General features: G+C 41.1%; 2 protein-coding genes across 5 annotated transcripts in view; one reads left to right on the plus strand and one right to left on the minus strand.

Annotated features, from left to right (window-relative positions):
• Positions 1 to 21,295, minus strand: part of CHD1L (chromodomain helicase DNA binding protein 1 like) — a 129,754-nt gene that overhangs the window by 81,408 nt on the left and 27,051 nt on the right. The window lies entirely within an intron of this gene.
• FMO5 (flavin containing dimethylaniline monoxygenase 5) overlaps positions 4,718 to 21,295 on the plus strand; it is a 29,311-nt gene continuing 12,733 nt past the window's right edge. The window contains exons 1-4 of one of the 4 annotated variants that reach the window (XM_032848122.1): positions 4,718 to 4,769; positions 5,275 to 5,447; positions 16,057 to 16,245; positions 20,545 to 20,707. In XM_032848122.1, coding sequence (XP_032704013.1) covers positions 5,313 to 5,447; positions 16,057 to 16,245; positions 20,545 to 20,707 — 487 coding nt within the window. In that variant the 5' untranslated portion in view covers positions 4,718 to 4,769; positions 5,275 to 5,312. Of the gene's footprint in view, positions 4,770 to 4,920; positions 5,008 to 5,274; positions 5,448 to 16,056; positions 16,246 to 20,544; positions 20,708 to 21,295 lie in introns of those variants that run through there. The other 3 variants (XM_032848123.1, XM_032848121.1, XM_032848124.1) reach the window with 3 other exon arrangements.

The following is a 21,295-nucleotide window of genomic DNA, read 5'->3' on the forward strand; positions in this document are numbered from 1 at the left end:
AGATATAAAACAGGGGATGTCAATGGAGCCAAAAGACAGTTTTTTTTAAAAGATTAATAAAATCGGCATAACTGATCAAGGAAAAAGAAGAATGAGAAAAACAAATAACTAATATTAGGAATGACAGAGGCAACATCAATCTAGATGCTACATACTTTAAAAGAATAATGGAGGGGGGCGCCTGCATGGCTCAGTTGGTTAAGGGTCCAACTCTTGATTTGGCTCAGGTCTTGATCTCAGGGTCATGAGATCAAGACCTGTGTAAGCTCTGTGTGTCACCCCCGTGCTAGGCATGGATTCTACTTAAGATTCTCCCTCCCTTTCCCTCCCATGCACACAATCAGTCATTCTCTCTCTTTAAAAAAAAAAAAAAAAAAAAAAAGAGGATGTCATGAATAACTTTATGCCAATACATCTGACAATCTAGATGAAATGGGCAACTTTTTAGAAAAGCACAACTTACAGAAAAGGGCACAAGAAGAGAAAAATTTTGAATAATCCTTTATCTTCTAATGCAATTAAGCCCATAATTTAAAACATTCCAACAGGGCGCCTGGGTGGCTCAGTGGGTTAAAGCCTCTGCCTTCAGCTCGGGTCATGATCTCAGGGTCCTGGGATCGAGTCCCACATCGGGCTCTCTGCTCAGCGGGGAGCCTGCTTCCTCCTCTCTCTGCTTTCCTCTCTGCCTACTTGTGATCTGTCTCTGTCAAGGAAATAAATAAAATCTTAAAAAAAAAAATAAAAAAATAAAACATTCCAACAATCAAAATACCCAATCCAGATGGTTACACTGGTAAATGCTGCCAAACTTTTAAGGAAAAAGATCAACAATTCTAAACAAAATCTTTCAGACAGACAGCATAACCTTGACACCAAAACCTATCAAAGACATTACAAGAAAAAAAAAATTAGAGTGATATCCCTTGAAAATATAGATGAAAAAAATTTCAAGTGAAATTTTAACAAATCAAATACAATCTCATATAAAAACTATACAGGGACACCTACCTGGATGGCCCAGTTGGTTAAGCATCTGCCTTCAGCTTGGGTCATGATCTCAGGGTCCTGGGATTGAGCCCTGCATCAGGCTTCAAAAATATTAAAAAAAAAAAAAAGAACTATCCACATCGTGGTTATGTGAGTTTATTCTAGAAACAGATAGTTTGCTTAACAAATGATTTAAAAAAATCATTCGAGGGGCACCTGGGTGGCTCAGCTGGTTAAGTGTCTGCCTTTGGATAGGGTCATGATCCCAGGATCCTGGGATCAAGTCCCACATTGGGTTCACTGCTCGGCAGGGAGTCTGCTTCTCCTTCTCCCTCTGCCCCTTCCCCCGGCTCATTCTCTCTCTCAAATAAAGTCTTTTAAAAAAATAAAATTTAAATTAAAAAATCAATCAATATAATTTTAACAATAGGATCATCTTAATAGACACAGAAAAAGTATTTTATAAAATTCAACCCCATTCATAATAAAAATTCTTAGCTAACTAAGAATAGAGGGAAGCTTCCCCAATTTGGTAAGATTATTTACCTAAAACATACAAATCACATCACACTTAATGATAAAATAGTGAATATTCCTCCATAACAAGACAAGGATGTCTATTATCACCACTCTATTCAGCACTATATTAGAGGCCCTACCCAGAGCAATGAAGAGAGAAAAAAAATAAAAAATAAAAAATTGGAAAGAAAACAGTAACATGTTATTCATAAATGGACATGATTGTATGCATAGACTATCCAAGGAATCTACAAACTACTGGAATTATTAAGTGAATTTAGCAAAGCCATGTGATACAAAGTCAATACACAAATATTAACTGTATTTCTTCAGACTTGCAAAAAACAAATGAAAAATGAAAATGTAAAAACAACACCATTTACAGTAGGACTTTAAAAATAAAATACACAGGACTAAATAAAATGTGCAAGATTCCACACTGAAAATATGAAACAACACAGAGAGAAATCAAAGAAGACCTATGAAAAGGAAAAATAGTCTATTTTACATATTAGAAGATTCAATTGTTAGGATGTCTGTTCTCCCCAAGTTGGTCTATACCTTCAATGTAATCCTCATCAAAGCCCCAGGAGGCTCTTTTGATAGAAAGTTAATTTTAAAATGTAATGGAATTGAAAAAAACCAGAATAGTCAAAATCATCTTTAAAATAAGCACAAAGATGGAAGGTATATATATATATACATATATATAACCAGTTTTCAAATTTCAAGTTAAAGTAATTAATACAATATGGTATAGGTGTAAGGATAAACAAATAGATCAGTTAAACAAAAGAGAGTCCAGATATAGGTTCACCCATATATGATCAATGACAAAGACAGCAATGAAATTCAAGGGGAAAGAAAGGTCTTAGAACAAATGCTGCTGGAAGAACATAATATCCAGATAGGAAAAAAAAAAATTCACCTTGACCCTTACATTTATACCATTCGTATTAATTTAAAATGGATAATAGATTTAAATCTAAAATCTAAAATTGTAAATCTTCTAGCTGGAAACACAGGAGGCTGTATGAGCTTGGGATGTGCAAAGATTTCTTAAACAGGAGCAAAAAGTACTAATCAGAAAAGAAAAACTAATAAACTGATTTCATCAAAATTTAAAACTTCTCATGAAAAGAGAAGTGAATTAAGAAAGTGAAAATTTATGTCCCAGTCCTGTGCTTATTGGGCAGCTTTCCTTGGCAGTTCTTCAAATAAGATCTAAGCTAAGCTCGTTCTATCTTTCAGAGCTGCCATCTGAAAAGAAGTGGCCTCCAAAGGGCAATATTTATTTAATGAATATAAAATGTAAAATGCAGACTTCACAGAAAGGAATAGGACATGGGAGAAGATCTGAGTAGAGGCGAGGCTATACTGTTCAAAAGCTCCTCCTGGGTTAGACCTTTGCAGAAATTCCTCTGTATGATTACATATGTATGCACATGCACACACAAACACACACACACACTCCTTCCAAAAGCTGTTGGAATTACTCACTGTTATCTACTGTATCTGTCATTTGTGTTACTGCTCTTTCCCTATAGCATGAGTGAATAATTGTGTCGAACCTGTACATTAGTTTGCATATATTGTCATATATATATAGCGAAGAATTGTTATAGCCCAATGAAGAATTTGGCTCACTTGCAAATTAGCAGTTAGACTTGATGAGAAAATATGAATCAAGTTTTAAAACATTTTAAACAAACATTTTACAAGTAATTTAGAAACAACATGAAACAGGGGCACCTGGGTGGCTCAGTCAGCTAAGTTACTGCCTTCAGCTCAGATCATAACTTTAAAAAAGTCTATAAAATATCGTTTTAAAAGTAATTCTTGCAGTGTTCTGAAATCATGAAATTGATTCAGTAAGGGAGAGATTAGTATTCAATTTATAAAAGTACTCACCTGTTTTTCTGTATCTAGTCATCTCTAGTGCATTCAAAATTATCCAATTTATGAATAACTCATTTATAAATTAAACTGCCTTGTTTGCACCTTGCCTTTTCACTTACTGGGAAAATGGGGGTGATGAGTGTAGTTGCCTCATGGGGTTGCTGAGAGAATATATGGGTTCATTCCCATCAGATTTTTTGAAGGTACAAGGTGAACCCTTTAGAAATGGTTGTTATTGGCCCATGAAGGATACTTTAAGGTGAGGCCAGCAAGTCCAAACTGAGGATTTACATTACTGGCGTCAAACCATCTTGAGCCAAGTTGACTAAGGAAGTAGGTAGAAGACAAACAAAGCCACTGTGTTGTTCTCCACAAACCCCTCACACGTGTCAAAACAGACTGGTGGGTTGGATGGGCCCTGATTCTGACTCGTGTGTGATATCCAACTACACTGGTCTCTTCTGCAGGATTTTATGACTAAGTTCTATTTTTTTTTTAAGATTTTATTTATTTATTTGACAGACAGATCACAAGTAGGCAGAAAGGCAGGCAGAGAGAGAGAAGGAAGGAAGCAGGCTCCCTGCTGAGCTGAGAGCCTGATGTGGGGCTGGATCCCAGGACCCTGGGGTCATGACTTGAGCCAAAGGCAGAGGCTTTAACCCACTGAGCCACCCGGGAGCCCCCTAAGTTCTATTTTAAAAGTGGGTATTTTGTGTTTTTAATTACTTAGGTAACTGTGTGAGAGGAAGCACTTTAAAAAAAGATTTATTTGACAGAGAGAAAAGAGGAAGACAGCAAGCCCGGAGGAGCATAGGGGGTTGGGAGAGAAGCCAACTCCCTGAACGGGAGTCCTAGGCAGTGCTGAATCTCCCCACCCACGCTGAATCACCAGAGCCGCCCAGGCGCCCCGAGAAAACACTTAAAAGTCCTTCTATTTTATTGAAATGTTTGTGTTTGGTCCTCTCTGCTAAACTATAAACTCCTCTAAGTAGGAAACGTAATCCTTTTCTCACTGAACCCCAGCGGCCAGTTTAGTACAGGGGTATTTCAAGTCAATTTCTAAGAGCAACCTGGAACCAGAGAACAACCTGTGAGGTGGGAGTGGGGTGGGGAGGAGGATGAGGGTGAGGGGATCTGTTTTAAACATCCTGAAAGGTTAAGTGTTCTTCGCCGAAGCTTTTAGAGCAAGACTTGCTTTGAGGTTGTTGCTAGTGTCCCTTCACCAGGAGAAGTTTGTCACTTTAAGGCGGATACCAGGAAGTTAAACGTGGATGGGGGTGGGCGGCGGGGCATGGAAACGTGGGGCTGCTCGGACTCCAGAGACCGTAGTTGAGCCTCGGGGCAACTGCAATCCAAAAACAGAGGTTGGAGGACTTTTTTTTTTTTTTTTTTTCCGCCCAAAGCAGGTTTGGCCAAAGTACTATTCTCTACGGGAGGAGGGAGAGGGTGCCGAGGGAGCAACAGGGCTTGGTCTGAAAGGAGGTGGAGAGGAATAGCTCCTCCCCATTGGCTGTTGCTGTTTGCACTTTGTTGCTTTATATTTCTTCCACCACAGCCAGAAGTGCAGAGCAGCCTCTGGATGGCAGCTGAAGGATCCGCCAGGTGCTGCAGGAAAGGCAGTGAGATAGGCTACCACGACTTGGCTCTCTGGTTCGGGTCTTGCGGAGGCGGGGTTCCCATATCCCCTCCTAGCAATTTCCTATGTCCTAGCAATTTCCTATTTCCTGGCTTCTCCTAAAGCACCTGCTATCGCAGCATTTATTTGGAGGATGCCAAGGCCAAGATCTTTCCTCCCTGAAATGTGTTAGCTGATGTGTGCTTTCTGTGTTTTGTCATCTTTTTTTTTTTTTTCTTTTTGTTTTTGGACAGGTTACATTGATTTAGCCTGATAAAGATATCTGGAGACCATGACCAAGAAAAGAATTGCTGTGATTGGGGGAGGTGTGAGTGGCCTCTCCTCTATCAAGTGCTGCCTGGAAGAAGGCTTGGAGCCAGTCTGCTTTGAAAGGACTGATGACATTGGAGGGCTCTGGAGGTTCCAGGTAAGTCTCCTGGTGCCCAGCAGGAGTGTTAGTTTGCAACCTCAGGAGCATCCCAGGTGTAATCTGAAACTGGTCCCCTTCATGGAAGGCAGAGAGAAACCCAAGAAAGAGGCAGGCCCCTCCAGGTTGGCCTGTGACTGGTGTAAATAAGCAAGGGAGCTTACATATGAGGCTTGTCCTGGGCAGCAGCAAGATAAGTACATCTCCACACCTGCCATGTGTTAAAAGTTCATATAGAGGCTCTGACTGGATTCAATCATTACCATGCACATGGTCTCAACACCGCATCACTAGTAAGGCAAGCAGAATGTACATTCCAAGAAGTCTCTAAGGGTCTAGCTCCTGGGTCAACATGTGGTCACATCCTGATGACCTCCTCCTAACATGCCACCTCTCCTGACCAGCTTTTGCAATGTCACACCTCACCCCTTCTACAGTGTCTCCTGAGCAGTCAGCGAGGGGGTTTGCTATCATGGAGGTGGCCCATTTGGTGTCTGTCTGTCTGCATGGGAGGCAGATACCACAGCAACAGTATAGGCACATGCAAAAGAAAACACAGATTAAGGTAATGATTCCCAAAACAATGTTTTTCCACCAAGAACCCCAGGCTCCCAACAATTGATCCCTAGCTGGGGGTTGGATCACTCATGGTATTCACTTACGTTCTCATGTGATTTAGTAAAGGTGATGTATTAGCTGACTGATCATGCCTTTCTCAGGATTTGGTATTTTTAGCAGCCCAGCATGCTGATGTTGGTAAGAGTTGGGGCAATGGCTGGGTTCTGCAACTTCCACACCTTTACAGTGCCTTAGCAGGGATCCCCGGTCTGGCATATGTGGTAATAGGAGTTACTGGTTGATCACACAAATGTGTTAAAGTCTGGGACAGTACTTTAGACTACATGGCGAAAATGGTTTACCTGTTAGTAATTTCATCTGCTCCATTAATATTCCATTTTTCCTTTCTACCAACCCTGCTGCTTGGGGATTCTAGGAGAGCTGGGCCCTCCATTCACTGTCATGACTTTTGGCCAGTCTTGCACATCATGACCTTTGAAATGGGACCACCCCTAGAATTTCCCCACTCCCTCCCTACGGGCTATAGGGACACAACAGGTATAGGGGAAGGGGCATCTGGAGGATCTCCCTCCTCCCCAGGTCCTAGTGGCACCTGCATTTCTAGTAGGCTGGTGGATAGGGTGCTCCTCTGCTGCAAATAGGCATGTCACTGAATCACAGTGGCAATCTGAGCCATGGCAGAGTGGAGTCAATGGAATGTATTCTCATCCCAACCCTTGATGGGCAGGGAAGTTCTGCCACAATGCACTCTTCCGTAGGGACAGGCTTAACCTGGAGGGGTCCTTTTACACTGATAGGAGCTATTGCTCTATGGGAGTAGATAGGTTTTTGCTCTCTTCCAGAGCTGAGACCAAAATCCTGGGAGTACTCTCTCCTTCTCTTACTTTTGCTAGTGCCTAGCCCATATATTCCAGAATCACAGACACATCTAATTCAAATGGTAGTCCTGCTTGGGAGATGTCCAGAACTATAACCTGCTTTACTAGTATTTTGGCTTTTTCAAAGGCAGTTTGCTGCTCTCTTCCCCAGTCCCACAGGTCCCTTCTTTACCAGGTGCTATAAGGAATGGGGGCACTGTGCCAGGTGGGCAATAAAAGTCCTCCAAAGTCCCCAATCTTTACAAAGGCATCTCGTTCACAATATTAGGGGCTGGGTAGGCTTACGCCTTATCAACCACAGCTTCTGGGAAAACACAAGTCTCATCTGACCAGACAGCTCCCAAAAACTTTATGGCAGAGCCTTGACCCTGAATTTTTTGTGGGTTCACTGCCCATCCTCTTTCTCACATATGCTCCAGCAGAGCCTCCAGGCCTCCAGCAGAGGCAAATCTTCCCATGTTAACATTCTTTTTTTTAAAGATTATTTATTTGACACAGAGAGAGAGACCGTGAGAGAGGGAATACAAGCAGGGGAAGTGGAAGAGGGAGAGGCAGGCTTCCTGCTGAGCAGGGAGCCCGATGTGGGGCTCAGTCCCAGGACCCTGGGATGATGACCTAAGCCCAAGGCAGATGCTTAATGACGGAGTCACACAGGCGCCCCCTACCCCATGTTAACATTATATCATCAATGTAATGGATCCGTTTTAGTGATGTGGGGGAAGAAAACAGGACAGGTCTCAGGCTACCATCCCATGACATATGGTGGGGCTATGAAGGGCACCTTGGGGAATCAGTCAAAGGACCCATTGTTGCCTCTCCCATGTAAATGCAAACTGGTCTTGTGACTCATCGGTCAGAGGTGTACAGACAAAAGGCATTTGCTAAGTCCAGCACAGCATGGTACTCTGACCAAGTTATCTAAGATGGTGGCAATGTTGGGCACAGCTGCATGGATGGGGAGGGATGACCTTGTTCAGTTCTTGGTAATGTGCTGTCATCCACCATGAGTGATGTGACTCTTTTACTGGCCACTCAGCGTAGTGTGGGTTGCTTATCCTATTTCCTATTATGCCCCCCAGGCAATTTATATTGACAGTTACCACTCTACAGGGATGACAGGCTAACTGGTTCCCAGTTGATGTTTCCCCTCAGCGCTGGTTTGATTACCCAGAGGCAGAATTCACCAGTGGAGATTTGCCCAAGTCCAGGGGAAAGGGTAAGAAGCTCCAATTGCCTGAGTCCAGCTTGCCAGTCAACCGGTGGTCATGTCCTCTTGATGGCCTCCTCCAATAATAAGATATTTCATGTTGTATTGCAAAATATGATGGGCTTTATGATTAAGTGATTAAACTTGCTAGAATTCAGCTTGCTGCCCTCTTCTCAGCAGCCATCCCTCAAGTACTATTCAGGTTCTTTCCCACCCCACCCCTGCAGGCTAGCAGCAAAATAGGACATAGGTATCAGTTGTTTGCCTATGAAAATGAAAATGGTATGGAGATCATTTTCATTTAATGAGTTTTGCTGCTATCTGAAAGAGGGTAAACAATCTTGGGGCAGGGGTGGAGTGTAACAAGACAACAAACATTAGAAAATATAAAGTAGGAAATTTAAGAGTGGTTGTAAGTGATCTAGAATACTTGCTTACAATTCCTTCCAGGGATCCCCTTTTCAGTCCTCTCTGACCTTATAGTCTTCTTTTTCTTTCCTTTTTTTTCCTTTCCTCTCTCTCCTTTCTTTCTTTCTCTCTCTCTATGCCTCTCTCCCCCCTCCCTTCCTTTCTTTCTTTCCTCTCTTTGAATTCCAGTTCAATTTAAATAATTCTCTAGTAATCCTAGTCCTCAAATAGAATATAAATTCTGGCTGCCTTCTTTACTCTGAACTTTTCTTTCACTTACAAAATCAAATTTAGGGGCGCCTGGGTGGCTCAGTGGTTTAAGCCTCTGCCTTCAGCTCGGGTCATGGTCTCAGGGTCCTGGGATTGAGCCCCACATCGGGCTCTCTCTCGGCGGGGAGCCTGCTTTCCCCTCTCTCTCTGCCTGCCTCTCTGCCTACTTGTGATCTCTGTCAAATAAATAAATAAAATCTTTAAAAAAAAAATCAAATTTAGTTCAAAGGCCTGTCTTCAGAAGAGGGCAGAGGGCACCTGCACCTGGTATTTCTTGCCCTTCCATTTTATTCAGTTTTAAAGTTGAGTTATTAATATGTACATCCATCCCTGCAACTTGTTACTAAGTTTAGTTGTCACCTACTTAAAAGATAATTAAGCTAATTATATGCCAAAGAGTATCAACTTCCTTTACTGATCTTCAAAGTGGCAGGCTTTCATTGGGTTTGCTTTTAAATTCACTTTCTAAACCAGTGAATCGAAGTAAGGTGTCCAGATGTGTTTCATATTTCATCCAAATATTTTGATCAGCTACTTAAAACTGGCTTCATAGCAGGGTACCCGGATGGTTCAATCAGTTGAGCGTCTGACTCTTGATTTCAGCTCAGGTCCTGTTCTCACATCATGAGATTGGGCCCCAGTTGGGCTCCACGATCAGCATGGAGTCTGCTTGAGATTCTCTCTCCCTCTCCCGCTGCCCCTTCCACTCTCTCTCTACATACATACATATATACATACATACATACATAAATGACTTCATAACATTATTTAGTTGAACAGCACTGTAGTCCTTTTGCATCGTGGCTCTGTCTTGGGGAACAAACTTTTTTTAAAGATTTTATTTATTTATTTATTTGGCAGAGAGAGAGAGAGAGATCACAAGTAGGCAGAGAGAGAGGGGGAAGCAGGCTTCCTGGTGAGCAGAGAGTCCGATGTGGGGCTCCATTCCATGACCCTGAGATCATGACCTGAGCTGAAGGCCGAGGCTTAACCCACTGAGCCACCCAAGTGCCCCAACAAACTCTATTTGACAATAGTCCTTAGTCAGACCTAGAATAAATACCCCCTGGCAGAACCGGCATGCCTCAGTCTTAGGCATGAATTGAGAAAAGGCTGTTAACTAGTGTTTGTAATTAATAGAAAATTATGCTTTTGAAATCCCTCCACAAAATAGTATAAAAGTTAAGTGCACAGCCTGGGTTCAAATCCTAGGTCTGTCCTACTAGGAGTGTGACCTTAGGCCTCAGTGTACCTGTTTTCTTACCTTTGAGAAGGAGATAATAGTAGCACCCATTGCATAGAGTATTGTGGGGATTAAGTGAATGGATAATAATGTCAATCACTAATAACTATGCCAGGTGTACAATAAGTGCTACATTGCCATTGTTGTTATTATTCAGTAGGCCTGGAGTGGGGTCATGCCCCTGGTATCTTTGGTAAGCATCCTAGACAGGCTCGTCAATAACTAATCAGGCAGTGAAATAAATTCAGGTCCCCATTCTACCTGCTTACCAGGTTTCTGGGCTTTTCTACCTGCAAAGTGGTTTAAACTTGTTCTCTGTTAAAAACTTAACCTGGAATTTTTTTTCTGAGTATCTACTTGGCAAAATTTCAACACCATATGAACTGCTTCCTTGAAACTAAAGAAGTTGTATTTTGTCTTAACTCTCTGATTTCTGTTAAGACAGACTACATCTGTGTCCATTATATTATATATCGTATGTAATATATTTTACACACACACACATATATATATACATACATACACATGTGCACACCCACACCATTATATTTCCAGAGCCAAGTGTGATGTCTGGCACATGGTAGGTGCCAAATATATATGTTTTATAAATAAATCCTTGAAAAGCAAAATGTCTTGAGGAGCTGCTTAAAACACTTGTGGAAACAAGAGAACTTCGTTCTCATGTACATTCCACAGTTACACAATTGTGGATCCTGAGGTATTATAAACATCCATTAATTTTGGATTAAATATGTTTTACATGTTGATGCTGTTTTCCTCAAGAATTTCCTCTGAGACCTACTTCTCTACCACCCACTGGTTGCTTTGTTATTTGGAGTCCTGCTCTTCCCCACTTCCCTAACTCTTCTGTAATTCACTGGGGGTTTCATACATAGCATCGTTCCAAGCACTCTGGAAGTCCTCCATTGCTGCCAGGTGTCCAATAAGACAGGACTCAGGACTGCCTTTTTCCTTTTCTTGTGACAGGTCCTAGAGACTCAGTATACATCCATAATTCTTTTCTCAGATACCACCACTTGCATTTTCCTATCTCCCTTCCTCTTTTTCTGTTCCACCTGCCAAGCAGGAGTATATGATTTACTCTCCACTTGCCTCCTTCTTATTATTGCTGAATACTTTCTAGTAATAATTATAAGTTTTCAAGACATGAATTTCAGTCAATTCTTAGTCTCCTCCTAACAATAGATCAGACTGATGGTGGAAACTAGGTGCTAATGTGAAACATATCATCTTGATTTTTCATTCTTTAATATTACTTCATGAATGAAATAGCTTTAAAATGATAAATTCCTTATGAATGCTGAGGATTTAACAAACAGTTAATGCTGGAAATTTTTTTTTAAGATTCTTTAGTCCATCTGAATTTTTAAAAACCTTAAAGCATACCAAAGCAGTGCTTCTCAAACTTTAATGTGCATATGATTCACTGGTGATTTTGCCAAAATGTACATTCTGATTTCATTAATTAGGAGTACTGCCAAGATTCTACATTTCTGATAAACCTCTTGGTTATGTCGATGCTGCTGATCTGAGAACTACACTTCCAGTAGCAAAGCTCTAAAGGGTGTATGTAGGCACCTGGCTGGCTCAGTCAAAGAGCATGTGACTTGATCTCAGGGTTTTAAGTTTGAGCCCCACGTTGGGTGTAGAGATTACTTAAAAATAAAATCTTAAAAAAAAAGAGTATACATAATATAAATCAGTAATATAAAAAAGATAACAAGTGGATACAATATAATATAAAATTAAAACAAAATAAAATATAAATTCAGTAATAAATACCTTTAGACGAATAGGTTTTTAAAAATTCTTACATTTATCAACTCTCTCCCCTCCAAAAAAATAAAAGACAAATGAATGAATGCATAAACACTTAGAAGGTAGAAAGCAGTGGTTCTCAGCACTGGCTGTACTTTAAAGAATCACCTGGAGGACTTTAACAAATAATGATGTCAGACCATCCAGAAGTTGTGGTTTTATTGGCCTGTGATGCCAATAAAACTTTCCACTACTTATTTCTAATGTGCAGCTGGTGTGGAGACCTTTTCCCCAGCTTCCCAGTTGATAAATGACGATGACATGGTATCTTTGGGGGAAAAAAAAAAAATCAGTAACAGTATATTGGTCTTCGGACTTTGTTAGATGATGTCAAAATAAAGATAAACTCCTGTCACTGTCCTCAAGCATTTTGCAGTTTAGCTAAGAATGTGTTGATGGGATGAACTCTGGTGCCCTGGGCTTTCTGGAGCCAGCACACCACCTCTTCCCAGCAGATCTCAACCTTGTCTCCATATTAGACAAGGAGCAATTAAAACAGGGTCTTTGGGAGTAGGGACCAGGGATTAGTGTTTTTTTAGAGTTTCCCAGATTATTCCAATGTGCAGACAAGGTTGAGAACAGTCCTAAGAGAGCTTCTGTCGCATGGAATTCTGAATCTGTCAAAAAAACAGAAGAGCAACACTGCTTCTGTTCTCTTTTCTTGTATGAACTTCCTGTTCATACGTGTGAGTCATGTGCTTAGGCAGGAAATACAATCAAGGTATATTTGTAGAGGGCAAATGTATTAATTGATGGTAGGAAAATTAAAAACCCTGGTGCAGCAGCTTCTTTTTCCACTCACTGACCCAACATTGCTTGTTCCCACTCTCTTTTATAAAAAGCAGTGGGTTGGTGTGCCTGGATGGCTCAGTCTTTAAGTGGCTGCCTTCAGCTCAGGTCATTGGTCCCAAGTCCTAGGGTTATGGGATCAGCTCCGCATCTGGCTCTCTGCTCAGCGGGAAGCCTGCTTTTTCCTCTCCCTCCACTCGCCCTGCTTGTGTGCTCTCTCTCTTGAGCACTCTCTCTCTCTGTCAAATAAATAAATGAAGTATTTTAAAACATTAAAAAAAAAAAGCAGTGGGTTGACACAGTGGTAAACCCTACCTGGGATCTAATAAGGTGTTTGGAAGAGCTTGATTTTTTTTTTTTTAAGATTTTATTTATTGGGGCACCTGGGTGGCTCAGTGGGTTGGGCCTCTGCCTTCGGCTCAGGTCATGATCCCAGGGTCCTGGGATCGAGCCCCGCATCAGGCTCTCTGCTCAGCAGGGAGTCTGCTTCCTCCTCGCTCTCTCTCCCTGCCTCTCTGCCTACTTGTGATCTCTGCCTGTCAAATAAATAAATAAAATTAAAAAAAATTTTTTTTTTTACTAAAAGTTATATTATAGGCCATTTTCAATGTTCCTACCAACCTAGATTTGAAAATTATAGTTTAGATGTCTCCAAATTCATGTTCCATAATTTAGTCATTAATTCATTTCAAAGCACTTATTGAACATCTACTATATATCAGGCACTGTCTTGATATACATCCTATTCTCAGGTACGTCACAGTCATAGATATATATGCAGAATAATACAGTGTTAAGTTTAAGTTGCCTTTGAGAGCTTAGAGGTGAATGGGACGTCTAACTCTGTGGGGAAAACAGGAAAGTCTTCTTCAAAGAAGTACCATTTGTTGTGACTCTTGAATGATAGGAATTTTCCAAATGAAGATGTAGTAATAAGTACTTTTAAAGTTGTGAAAGGGCCACCCACTTGTACCCCACTTCAGATACCAGTCACAAATCCAGGTTTTTACTTATACTTCTGACCAACTGGCTATAAATCAGAGGTTCTCATGACTCCCTCCTTGGGTTTGATTAATTTGCTATAGTGGCTCACAGAACTCAGGAAACCCATTTACTCATTAGGTTACCAGTTTACTATAAAAGGATAGAACTCAAAACAGCCGAATGGAAGAAATGCATAGGACAAGGTATGAGGACAGGACACAGAGCTTTTGTGTTTTTTCTGAGTACTCTATTCTCCCCGTATCTCCTCAGCTTCACCAACCTGGAAGTTCCCTAAACCCCATGATTTTGGGTTTTTATGGAAGCTTCATTGTAGGCACAGTGGATGAAATCATTAAATCATGACCATCAACAATTTATTCAACTTCTAGCCTCTCTCCCCTCCCCAAAGGCCAGTGGTGGGACTTGGGGTGGGACTGGAATTTCCAGCCCTGTAATCACTTGGTTGGCTCCTTTTTAACTTTTTTTTTTTTTTAAGATTTTATTTATTTATTAGACACAGAGAGAGAAATCACAAGTAGACAGAGAGGGGGAAGCAGTCCCACTGCTGAACAGAGAGCCCGATGCGGGACTCGATCCGAGGACCCTGAGATCATGACCTGAGCTGAAGGCAGAGGCCTAACCCACTGAGCCACCCAAGCGCCTCCCCCTTTTTTTTCTTACGAGAGAGAGAGCGCGTTCGTGGTTGGTGGGGGAGGCAGCAGGAGAGGGAGAGAAAGAATCTCAAACAGACTACCCACTCAGCAGGGAGTCCAATGTGGGGCTCAATCTCACAACCCTGAGCCAAAATCAGGAGTGGAAATCTTAACTGACTTGAGCCACCCAGGCTCCTATCCTTGACAATCAGCCCCTATCCTTAAGTGGTTTCCAAAAGCTACCTCATTAACACAACAAAAGACATCTTTATCATTCTTTTTTTTTTTAAGATTTTTTTTCTTTTTTTTAAAGATTTTTTTTTATTTATTTGACAGATCACAAGTAGGCAGAGAGGCAGGCAGAGAGAGAGAGGAGGAGGAGGCAGGCTCCCTGCTGAGCAGAGAGCTCAATGCGGGACTCGATCCCAGGACCCTGAGATCATGACCTGAGCCGAAGGCAGAGGATTTAACCACTGAGCCACCCAGGCGCCCCCATCTTTATCATTCTTAACACTTAGGAAATTCCAAGGGTTTGGGGAGCTATGAGTAAGGAACTGTAGGCAGGTCCACATATATATGCAAAATACATACAAAGACCAAATGCATATGAGAGATATAAAAGTCACAATATTACAGGTACTTAGCTTATTTCTTTTCTGTAAGTGATGCTATCATTAACATCATTTAACATAACTTTGTCTACTATGCTGAATATTTCTTAAAAAGCTAAGTAAGATTCAAGGGTTTTCATATACTTGTCATGTTGCTCTCCAGAAAACACTGTACTAACTTCACTCTCTCCAACATAAGTTCCCATTTCTTAAGTTTCTGTTTGTGCTAACACCAAGTAATAGTCTTTTAAATGAATAAAAATGAGGTAATACGGGAACATATGCTGGACAGAATAGAAGTTAGTACAGTGTTTCCTGGAGAGCAGTCTTGCCAGTGTACAACAACCCTTGAAACTCACCTAGGCTTTGAAATATATAAAAATTTGTAAGACTATTATTCAAGGAAACAGTTCTCACTTGGAATCTGATGTCATTGCAATTAGGTGACAGCTGAGACTGTATATCTGCTATGGTCTCTTTGTTCACATGTTTAGAACTTTAGTTGGCATAAATCAAATTTCTGGGGGCTGGCTACACATCTCTGTATCCCAGACATTCTCTTCACATGTCTGACTTGGGCTTACTCACAGATTGGTGACTTAAGGTAGCTGGACTTTTTACATATCTGCTGACTTCTACCAGATTGAGCTTTCTAAGACACAGAGGGCAGAAGCTGCAAGACTAGTTAGAACTGTATTGGAAGCTATTCAGTATCATTCCAACTGGACACTTCTGGTCAAAAGCAAGTCACAAAGACAACTCAGAATCAAAGGGAAGAGACAATACCTAAGGGCACAAATACTGGGAGATGTGGAGGGGTGTGTGTGTGTTTTAATTGGCATTTCTTTCAGAAAACTTTTTCAAATATTTACTGACTGTTAAAAAATCATGAAGTGGGGCACGTGGGTGGCTCAGTGGGTTAAAGCCTCTGCCTTCGGCTCAGGTCGTGATCCCAGGGTCCAGGGAATCAAGCCCCACATCGGGCTCCCTGCTCAGGAGGGAGCCTGCTTCATCCCCCACCCCCACTCTCTCTGCCTGCCTCTCTGCCTACTTGTGATCTCTGTCTGTCAAATGAATAAATAAAATCTTTTTTAAAAAGTCATGAAGTTAATTCTCAAGTTGCTATGAATGTTTCTTATTTAATGCAGGAAAATCCTGAAGAAGGAAGGGCCAGTATTTACAAATCGGTGATCATCAACACATCTAAGGAGATGATGTGCTTCAGTGACTATCCCATCCCAGATCATTATCCTAACTTCATGCACAACTCCCAAGTCCTCGAGTATTTCAAGATGTATGCCAAAGAATTTGATCTTCTAAAGTATATTCAATTTAAGGTAGGGAATTTTGTGGGTATCTTTGTGTTTGAAGTTGTTTGTCAAGTAAATGAATAATGTGGCTTCATTAATCAGTGCTTATGTGTAAAGAATGCTTTAATATGCCCATATATCTATCCTATCCAGACAAAGACTCTGTTCTTTTGTCTTCTCTGTGCCTGAAATACATCCATGGAAAGGTCCTTTTTCTATATATTTTGGCTGCAGATCCTAGAAGCCACTGGCCAGGATGTTTTCATTCCTTCACTTCATACTATTTGATTGCAATAAAACAAATGAGGGGAAGTGTTTTCCCAGTCAGAGAGGGGAACTGACAGGTATGGAAACCTAAAACAACTCTGGGTCCACCACAACTTATCTGCTACTGCTTAACCCCTTTATACTTTCTGACGTACCTGCCAATGCATTTTTAAATTCAATTAGCTAACATATCCTTAGTCTCACATGTAGTGTTCAACAATTTATCAGTTGCATACAACACTCACTGCTCATCACATCACACCAATGCATTATTTTCATGTGATCACAAACCACCTAATGAAGCAGTTATTGGGAAATTACTGAGGAAACCAAGAAGTTAACTCTGGTGTAGAGGGAAGAACACTGAAATGGGGAACAAAAACTTGAGTTCTAGTCTTTGCTCTACCCCTAATCAATTTGTGACTTCAGACAAGTAAGTTCCTCAACTTTGATGTCTCTTGTTTTGTTGTTTGTAAAAAAAGATGATTATATTAGATCACTTCAATGGTTCTTTCCTGTTATGTCTTCCATGATTTTTCTATCATTTTTTTCCAAAGATTTTATTTCATTTGTTCATGAGAAATAGAGAGAGAGAGAGAGAAGCAGTCTCCCCATGGAGAAGGACCCCAATGTAGGACTCAACCCCAGGACCCTGGTATCACAACCTGAGCCAAAGACAGATGCTTAACTGACTGAGCCATCCAGGCACCTGATTTTTCTATCATCCTTAACCATGGCCATAGAAGAATACGTATTTCTGACAGCTGGCAAAAAGCCTAAATCTTCTACCTTTTTTACCCCTTGTGACGAGAACTACTAGGATCTACTCTCTTAACAACTTTCAAGTAGGGTGCCTGGGTGGCTCAGTGGGTTAAGCCTCTGCCTTCAGCTCAGGTCATGGTCTTGGGGTCCTAGGGTCGTGTCCTGCTTCGGGCTCTCTGCTTGGTGGAGAGCCAGCTTCCCTCGCTCTCTCTGCCTACTTGTGATTTCTCTCTCTGTGTGTCAAATAAATAAAATTTAAAAAAAACAACTTTCAAATATACCATATGGCAGTATTATCTATAGTCATCGTGTTATACATTATTATACCCCCAGTACTTATCTTATAACTGGAATTTTGTACCTCTTGACCACCAGCATCCAATTCCCTACCCCCACCTCCCTTCTACCTTCTTCTTCTTCTTCTTCTTTTTTTTTTTTTAAAAGATTTTATTTATTTATTTGACAGACAGAGATCACAAGTAGGCAGAGAGGCAGGCCGTGGGGGGGGGTGAGGGGGAGTGGTGGTGGGAGAAGAAGTAGGTTCTCTGCTGAGCAGAGAGCCTGATGCAGGGCTTGATCCCAGGACCCTGAGATCAGGACCTGAGCTAAGGGGAGAGGCTTTAACCCACTGAGCCACCCAGGCACCCCTCCCTTCTACCTTCTGATTAGTCTGCTAAATCATGACTTTTTCTATTTAACAATTTAACAATGATAATAAAATGGTAATATCCATAGTTTGGCTATTGTAGACATTGCTGCTATAAACATTCGGGTGCACGTGCCCCTTCGGATCACTACGTTTGTATCTTTAGGGTAAATACCCAGTAGTGCAATTGCTGGGTCATAGGGTAGTTCTATTTTCAACATTTTGAGGAACCAAACTATGGAAAGAACCTAGATGTCCATCAACAGACGAATGGATAAAGAAGATGTGGTATATATACACAATGGAATACTATGCAGCCATCAAAAAAATGAAATCTTGCCATTTGCGACGACGTGGATGGAACTAGAGGGTATCATGCTTAGCGAAGTAAGTCAATCGGAGAAAGACAATTATGATCTCCCTGATATGAGGGAGAGGAGATGCAACATGGGGGGTTAAGGGGGTAGGAGAAGAGTAAATGAAACAAGATGGGATTGGGAGGGAGACAAACCATAAGTGGCTTTAAATCTCACAAAACAAACTGAGGGTTGATGGGGGGAGGGGGGTTAGGAGAGGGGGGTGCGGTTATGGACATTGGGGAGGGTATGTGCTGTGAAATGTGTAAACCTGGCGATTCACAGAACTGTACCCCTGGGGATAAAAATATATTATATGTTTAAAAAAAATAAAATTTATTAATAAAAAAAAAGTGCTGGGTCAAAAAACAAAAAAAACAAAACAAAAAAAAATGGTAATATCCAGTGACAGCTTCCAAAGTAAGTCATTTATAGCTCAGTGACTTCCCTTCACTTGTTAAACACATTAAACAAATTTGTTACCATAATAATCAGTGGAGATACAAAGACAAAAAAAAAAAATCGATTTCATAGCCTCATTAAGAAGGTAAAAAAATGGGCGCCTGGGTGGCTCAGTGGGTTAAGCCGCTGCCTTCGGCTCAGGTCATGATCTTGGAGTCCTGGGATCAAGCCCCGCATCGGGCTCTCTGCTCAGCAGGGAGCCTGCTTCCTCCTCTCTCTCTGCCTCTCTCTGTGCCTGCCTCTCTGCCTGCTTGTGATCTCTCTCTGTCAAATAAATAAATAAAAAAAATCTTTAAAAAAAAAAAAGGTAAAAAAATGAAGAAAAAAAATTTCTGTAAATTTAACTAATAAAAGTGAAGAGTAACAGGGTAATAAGTCCCATAGAGATTTATATATTGTTAGCTAAGAGGAACGGTGCTTAATCCATTAGGGCATGAGACAATAGGCATCAGGGAAGTTTTCTTAGAGGAGATAATATGTAAGCTAAATGTTCAAAGGTAAATAGGAATCTGCCAAATGAAGAAGGAATAAAAGGATGACCAATGCAGAGACACAAGCCTGTGTAAAACCAAGAACCTTACAGAAAAGAACTCTAAATAATGCAGGATAGCTTGAGTATCTCTAGGTAATATCTCTAGGAGTCCACCAAGACATTATGGTCAGAGACCCTAAAACCACATAGGAATACGTTCTTTTTTTTTTTTTTTTAATTTTTTCAGTGTTCCAAGATTCATGGTTTATGTACCACACCCAATGCATTCTTAATGTTTCCCTAGGCTGGACAGAATAACCCATTTTTTATTTATTTTTTATTTATTTATTTATTTATCTTAAAGATTTTATTTATTTATTTGACAGATCACAAGCAGGCAGAGAGGCAGGCAGAGAGAGAGAGGGGGAAGCAGGTTCCCCACTGAGCAGAGCACCTGATGCAGGGCTCGATCCCAGGACTCTGGGATCATGACCTGAGCCGAAGGCAGAGGCTTAACCCACTGAGCCACCCAGGCACCCCAAGAATAACCCATTTTTTAAACCGAAAATCATACCACTGGCTATCCCATCTTGCAGCCTTTTTTTTTTTTTTTTTTTTTTTTTAACAGAGATCACAAGCAGGCAGAGAGGCAGGCAGAGTGGGGGAAGCAGGCTCCCTACTGAGCAGAGAGCTGGATGTGGGGCTCGATCCCAGGACCCTGGGATCATGACCTGAGGCATAACCACTGAGCCACCCAAGTACCCCTTGCAGTCTCTTTCTTAATTACTTGTAACATGGGCATTTATGGGAGCTAAAGAGAGATTCATTTACATAAAATATGAGTCACTGAGAAGTTTTGATACTCTAAGAAAGAGAGTCCTGTGACTCAGTCACAAGTTTAAGCCTAGAGTGAGAACAGGACTTGGGATAAGAAGATATCAGAGGGTCCCAGGATGTCTGGGGGCCAGAGGAGGAATAGGCATTTAGTGCATGGAGTGCCTTAGAAGCACAGGGGAAACCCAAGTTCTATTCAAGTGTCACAGGACATCTGAGGGCATGGTCTAAGAGAATGAGGGATTTGCACTGTTCTAGAAGCAGAGGAGAGTGCAACATTAACGGGCCAACTATTTTATTTAGCTAAATAAAACAAACTCCCGCTTTGTGGGAGTTTTCTCACTCTGACCACAGCCCCAGACAAAAAAGTTCCTAGGTGTGGAATACGAAAATCAAAGATCCCCGCATGAGCTCTCTTATGTGATATCAGGCCTTTGTGTAACACTCTGCAAAGAGAGTCATATTGACGAAGATGTCCACTGTATTGGCTGTGGTTAGTGTCCTGTAGCTATCACTTTTCTTTTCAGACCACTGTGTGCAGTGTGAAGAAGCGGCCTGATTTCTCCACTTCAGGCCAATGGGAGGTAATCACAGAATCTGAAGGGAAAAAGGAGGTAAACGTCTTTGATGGAGTCATGGTTTGCACTGGCCATCATACCAGTGCTCACTTACCCTTGGAAAGCTTTTCTGGTGAGTAGCCTACAAGGAAGGAAACACTTGAACCATGCCTGTGACATGATCTCTGAGGAAAGGGAGGGTTGTGGCCTGAGTGATCCCACCTAAGGATGAGATAAGGCTTATCCTAATTCTACATGTTCCCCTGAAAGATGTTGGGGCAACCGTGATTAGTGCTCTTTGGGAGGTAGAAATAACCTTAGTTTTGGAACCTAGAGAAAAATCAGAGGGCTCTATCTTTGGTTTCACAATAACCTTGGTTTTTCTAAAGATCAAAAGAAAGAACATGGGAGTTGATCCATATTAGGTTGAATAAGGACTTTTTCAGCAATCAAGGGAACAAACAAATATTGAGTTTCTAAGGAAGAAATGAAAACTTAAAGAATTTAATTATAGTTTTTGACCTGGATTTTCATTTTGAAAAAAAAAAAAGTACTCTAGTATAATCTAGAGTATATGAAAACATATGTACTCCAATTGAAATGGCAGTAGGTATTTAAAGATGAAAAGACAAAAGAGAAAGGTATTCTGCAGTGGTTTGGATTTGGGAAACTACAAGTCCAAAATACAAACAGATCCTCAGGTGAGCAGACTATCCGTGGT

Source organism: Lontra canadensis, unplaced genomic scaffold (assembly GCF_010015895.1).
Source record: "Lontra canadensis isolate GAN:19392208 unplaced genomic scaffold, GSC_riverotter_1.0 scaffold200, whole genome shotgun sequence".
Lineage (NCBI taxonomy): Eukaryota > Metazoa > Chordata > Mammalia > Carnivora > Mustelidae > Lontra > Lontra canadensis.